General features: G+C 19.9%; 1 protein-coding gene across 1 annotated transcript in view; it reads right to left on the bottom strand. All coding sequences in view use genetic code 6, as the record gives it.

Annotated features, from left to right (window-relative positions):
* The window catches only part of TTHERM_000741704 (hypothetical protein), a gene marked incomplete at both ends in the record, with an annotated part of 21770 nt that overhangs the window by 8640 nt on the left and 7210 nt on the right, over nt 1-5920 (bottom strand). The window contains 15 exons of the mRNA XM_012797008.1: nt 552-641; nt 864-953; nt 1183-1272; nt 1497-1586; nt 1841-1930; nt 2175-2264; nt 2520-2609; nt 3020-3109; nt 3327-3416; nt 3659-3748; nt 4003-4092; nt 4350-4439; nt 4693-4782; nt 5041-5130; nt 5391-5480. Of these exons, the coding sequence (XP_012652462.1) occupies nt 552-641; nt 864-953; nt 1183-1272; nt 1497-1586; nt 1841-1930; nt 2175-2264; nt 2520-2609; nt 3020-3109; nt 3327-3416; nt 3659-3748; nt 4003-4092; nt 4350-4439; nt 4693-4782; nt 5041-5130; nt 5391-5480 (1350 nt within the window). The remainder of the gene's footprint in view (nt 1-551; nt 642-863; nt 954-1182; nt 1273-1496; nt 1587-1840; nt 1931-2174; nt 2265-2519; nt 2610-3019; nt 3110-3326; nt 3417-3658; nt 3749-4002; nt 4093-4349; nt 4440-4692; nt 4783-5040; nt 5131-5390; nt 5481-5920) is intronic.

Raw genomic sequence — 5920 nt, 5'->3', positions numbered from 1 at the left:
TTTCATTACTTTTTTATCATCAGAATGATATTCTAAAGACAACTAATCTTTTTGATTTAAGACACTTGCTTTTTACTTTGAAGTTTTATTATTGATTCATTTAGTTATCACTTTTATTATAAATTTTTGTTTTAAAAAAAAGTAACTTTTAAATTAAAATTTATTTCTTAAATTAATAAATAAATAAATATGTTTTTTTTACTAAAAATCAAGTATCAAATTTGAGAGATTAATACAATTTGCTAAAGCAGAACCTAAACTTGATGCGCCTTCATCACTAATTTAATTTTTTCTTTTTAGATATTGAAGAAAAAATATATATTTAATTACTTAGTTAGAAGGAAAAAATGAAGAAAAAATATGAAATAATCAGATTAAGGAAAAATAAAAGCAAAAGTTGAAAAAAAAAATTATGAGTTAAATTAACAAAAAAAGAACAAAAAAAAGCAAGAAGGCACAATAAAAACAAATAGAAAAAAGATATTTATTGTTTTAATTTAGTTTTTTAGAATTAAAAATTTCACAATCCAAAATAAATAAACTATTTTTACTCCAGAAAAAGTACCAAATTTGAGAGGTTAATGCACTTTGCTAAAGCAGAACCTAAGCCTGATGCACCTTCATCACCAATTTTATTGGAACTTATTAAATATTGAAGAAAAAATATATCATTAATTTATTAGTTAATTAGTTAAATAATTAGAAGGAAAAAATGAAGAAAAAATATGAAATAATCAGATTAATAAAAAATAAAAACAAAAGTTGAAAATAAAATGATGAATTGTTAAATTAACAAAGAAAGAAGAAAAAAATGCAAGTACAATAAAAACAAAAAGAATCCAAAATAAATAAACAGTTTTTACCCAAGTTTAAGTATCAAATTTGAGAGTTTAATACTATTTGCTAAAGCATTACCTAAGCCTAATGCACCTTCATCACCAATTTAATTACTACTTTTTAAATATTGAAGAATAAATATATAATTAGAAGGAAAAAATAAAGATAAAAAATGAAATTATAAGATTAATGAAAAATAAAAGCAAAAAATTGTAATTAAATAAGAAACAAACAAGAAAAAAAAGCAAGTAAGCATAATAAAAAGAAAAAAAAAGAGATTTATTGTTTTAAATTTGTTTTTATAATTAAAAATTTCACAACCCAAAATAAATAAAATGTTTTTACTTAAGATAAAGTGTCAAATTAGAGAGATTACTGCAATTTGCTAAAGCAGAACATAACCCTGATGCACCTATTGCACTGATTTTACTGTCACTTTTTAAATATTGAAGAAAAAATATATAATTAATTGGAAAGAAAAAAAAATGGAATAATAAGAAAATTAAAACAAAAGTTGAAAATTAAATGATGAGTTAAAATAACAAAGAAAGAAGAAAAAAAAGCAAGCAAGCACAATAGAAAGAAAAATGAGCTTTATTGTTTTAAATTTTTTTTATAATTAAAAATATCACAATCTAAAATAATTAAATTGTTTTTACTAAAGATGAAGTGTTAAATTTGAGAGATTATTGCAGTTTGCTAAAGCAGAACCTAAGCCTGATGCACCTTCATCACCAATTTCATTGTAACTTTTTTAATATTGAAGAAAATATATTTAATTAATTAATTAGCTAACTACAAAGAAAGAATGAAGAAAAAATATGAAATAATAAGACTAATGAAAAATAAAAGCAAAAGTTCAAAATAAAATTAGAAGTAAAATAACAATCAAAGAAGAAAAAAAATCAAGCAAGTACAATAAAAAGAAAAAAGATATTTAATGTTTTAAGTTAGTTTTTATAATTAAAAATATCACAATCCAAAATAAATAAACTGTTTTTACCCAAGTTTAAGTATCAAATTTGAGAGATTAATGCAATTTGCTAAAGCAGAACCTAAGCCTGATGCACCCATTGCACCAATATCATTCTAACTTATATAGTAAAATAAAAAATATAATTAATTAGATAATTAGAAGGAATAAATGAAGAAAAAATATGAAATTATAAGAAAATTAAGGCAAAAGTTGAAAATAAAATGATGAGTTAAATAAACAAAGAAAGAAGAAAAAAAGCAAGCAAGCACAATAAAAACAAAAAGAAAATAGAGCTTTATTGTTTTAAATTAGTTTTTATAATTAAAAATATCACAATACAAAATAATTAAACTGTTTTTACAGAAGATTAAGTGTCAAATTTGAGAGATTAATGCAATTTGCTAAACCAGAACATAAGTTTAATGCATCTTCATTACCAATTTCATTGTAACTTTTTTAAAAATAAAGAAAAAATATATAATTAATTAATTAGCTAACTAAAAGGAAAGAATTAAAATATGAAATAACCAGATTAATGAAAAATAAAAGCAAAAGTTGAAAATAAAATGATGAGTTATTTTAACAAAAAAGGGAGAAAAAAAGCAAAACAGTAAAATACAAAGTAGGACAAATAAGAGCTTTATTGTTTTAAATTAGTTTTTAAAATTGAAAATATCACAATCAAAAATAAATAAACTGTTTTTACCCAAGATAAAGTTCCAAATTTGAGAGATTAATGCACTTTGCTAAAGAGGAACCTAAGCCTGATGCACCCTTTGCACCAATTTAATTACCACTTTTTAAATATTTAGGAAAAAATATATAATTAGAAAGAAGTAAAAATGAAGAATAACTTGAAAAATAAAAGCAAAGGTTGAAAATTAAATGATGAGTTAAAATAACAAAGAAAGAAGAAGAAAAAGCAATCAAGCACAATAGAAAGAAAAATAAAAAAGAGCTTTATTGTTTTAAATTTTTTTTATAATTAAAAATATCACAACCCAAAAATCAATAATAAATAAATAAATAATTAAAAAAAATAAATAAACACCAAAATCCAGGTGAAAAAAAAGTAAAACACTAAAACATTAACAATTAAAAAGAAAAAAAATTAATTATATAATTCTTATTAGTATTCGTGTATGTATCCTTGAAAAAGGCAGTACCTTAGGGTACTATATATATAAATAAATAAACTGTTTTTACTAAAGATTAAGTGTCAAATTTGAGAGATTAACGCAGTTTGCTAAACCATAACTTAAGCTTAATGCACCTTCATCACCAATTTAATTTTTTCTTTTTAAATATTGAAGAAAAAATATATAATTAATTAGTTAATTAGAAGGAAAAAATGAAGAAAAATTATGAAATAATAACAAAAATGAAAAATAAAAGCAAAAGTTAAAAATAAAGTGATGAGTTGTTAAATTAACAAAGAAACAAAAAAAAAATCAAGCAAACACAATAAAAATAAAAAGAAAAAAGAGCTTTCTTGTTTTTAAGATGTTTTTACAAAAGATCAAGCGTCAAATCTGAGAGATTAATACAATTTGCCAAAGCAGAACCTAAGCCTGATGCACCCATTGCACCAATGTTATTCTAGCTTTTTAAATATAGCAAAATAAAAAATATAATTAATTAGATAATTAGAAGGAATAAATGAAGAAAAAATATCAAATTATCAGAATAATGAAAAATAAAAGCAAAAGTTGAAAAAAAAAATTATGAGTTAAATTAACAAAAAAGGAAGAAAAAATCAAATAAAAAGAAAAAAGAGTTTTATTGTTTTAAATTAATTTTTATAAATAAAAATATCACTATCTAAAATAATTAAACTCTTTTTACCTAACAATAAGTGTCAAATTTAAGATATTAAAATAATTTGCTAAAGCAGAACCTAAGCCTGATGCACCTTCATCACCAATATAATTACCGCTTTTTAAATATTGTAGAAAAAATATCTAATTAATTAGCTAATTAGAAAGAAAAAATGAAGAATAACTATGAAATAATCAGATTAATGAAATATAAAAGCGAATTGAAAATTAAATGATAAGTTAAATTAACAAAGAAAGAAGAAAAAAAATCAAACAAGCACAATAAAAAGAAAAAGAAAAAAGAATTTTAATATTTTATATTTGTTTTTATATTTAAAATATCACAATCAAAAATAAATAAACTGTTTTTACTAAAGATCAAGTGTCAAATTTGAGAGATTAATACAATTTGATAAAGCAGAACCTAAGCTTGATGCACCCATATCACAAATTTAATTTCGACTTTTTAAATATTGAAGAATAAATGAAAAATTAGTTAATTAAAAAGAAAAAATGAAGAATAAATATGAAATAATAAAATTATTCAAAAATAAAAGAAAAAGTTAAAAATAAAATGATGACTTGTTAAATTAACATAGAAAGAAGAAAAAAAAAGCAAGCAAACACAATAAAAAAAAAAAGAAAAAAGAGATTTATTATTTTAAATTAGTTTTTATAATTAAAAATATCACAATCTAAAATAAAAAAACTGTTTTTACTAAAGATAAAGTGTCAACTTTGAGAGATTAGTGCAATTTGCTAAAGCAGAACCTAAGTATGATGCACCCATTGCACCAATTTGATTTTATCTTTTTCCATATTGAAAAAAAATATTTAATTAATTAATTAGTTAATTAGAAGGAAAAGATGAAAAAAAAATATCAAATAATCAGATTAATAAAAAATAAAAGCAAAAGTTGAAAATATAAATTAACAAAAAAGAAAGAAAAAAAAGCAAGCAAGCACAATAAAGACAAAAAGAAAAAAGAGATTTATTGTTTTAAATTAGTTTTTATAATTAATTAAAAATATCACAATCCAAAATAAATAAACGGTTTTTACTCAAGATTAAGTTTCAGATTTTAGATATTAATGCAATTTGCTAAACCAGAACCTATTTCTAATGCACCTTCATCACCAATTTAATTTTCTCTTTTTAAATATTGAAGATAAAATATATAATTAATAAGATAATTAGAAGGAAAAAATTAAGTAAAAATATTAAATAATCAGATTAATGAAAAATCAAAGCAAAAGTTGAAAATAAAATGATGAAATGTTAAATTAACAAAGAAAAAAGAAAAAAAAGTAAGCAAGCACAATAAAAAAAAAGAAAATAGATCATTATTTTTTTTAATTAGATTTTATAATTAAAAATTTCACCACCCAAAATAAATAAAATGTTTTTACTCAAGATAAAGTGTCAAATCTGAGAGATTGATGCACTTTGCTAAAGCAGAACTTAAGCCTGATGCACCTTTATCACCAATTTTATTAGAACTTTTTAAATTTGAAGAAAAAATATATAATTAATAAAATAATTAGAAGGAAAAAATGAAGAAAAATTATCAAATGATCAGATTAATTAAAAATAAAAACGAAAGATTAATATAAAATTATGATTTAAATTAAACAAAGAAAGAAGAAAAAAAAGCAAGCAAGCAAGCACAATAAAAACAAAAAGAAAATATAGTTTATTATTTTAAATTAGTTTTATAATTAAAAAATATCACAATCCAAAATAAATAAACTGTTTTTACTTAAGATTAAGTGTCAAATTTGAGAGATTAATGCAATTTGCTAAAGCAGAACCTAAATCTAAAGCACCCATTGCTCCAATTTAATTTCGACTTTTTAAATATAGAAGAAAAAATATTTAAATAATTTGTTAATTAGAAGGAAAAAATTAAGAAAAAATATGAAATAATAAGATAAATTATTGAAAAATAAAACTAAAAGTTGAAAAATAAAATGATGAGTTAAATGAATAAAGAAAGAAGAAAATAATTTTTTATCAATTTTAATTGTTAATAGCAAAAAATGAAAAAAAAAAAAATCTAATAATAAAAAATGAATAATAAATAATTAAAAATTGAATAATAAATTAAGTTAAAATAGCAAAAAATTTTTTTATATATTCTTTTTTCATTAAAAATTTTTGTTGATAAGATAATAATTTTGGTATAATTTCAAATTATTTACTTTCAAAAATTAAACTTTTTTTTAAAAATTGAAATAAATGGTAAATAGAATCAATTAATAAAGTTGAGAATTTCTCTTAGAAAAATAA

The sequence above is a fragment of the Tetrahymena thermophila genome (assembly GCF_000189635.1).
Source record: "Tetrahymena thermophila SB210 genomic scaffold scf_8254674, whole genome shotgun sequence".
Lineage (NCBI taxonomy): Eukaryota > Ciliophora > Oligohymenophorea > Hymenostomatida > Tetrahymenidae > Tetrahymena > Tetrahymena thermophila.
The sequence above is the reverse complement of the archived record's forward strand: the minus strand, read 5'-3'. Positions and strand labels throughout refer to the sequence as shown.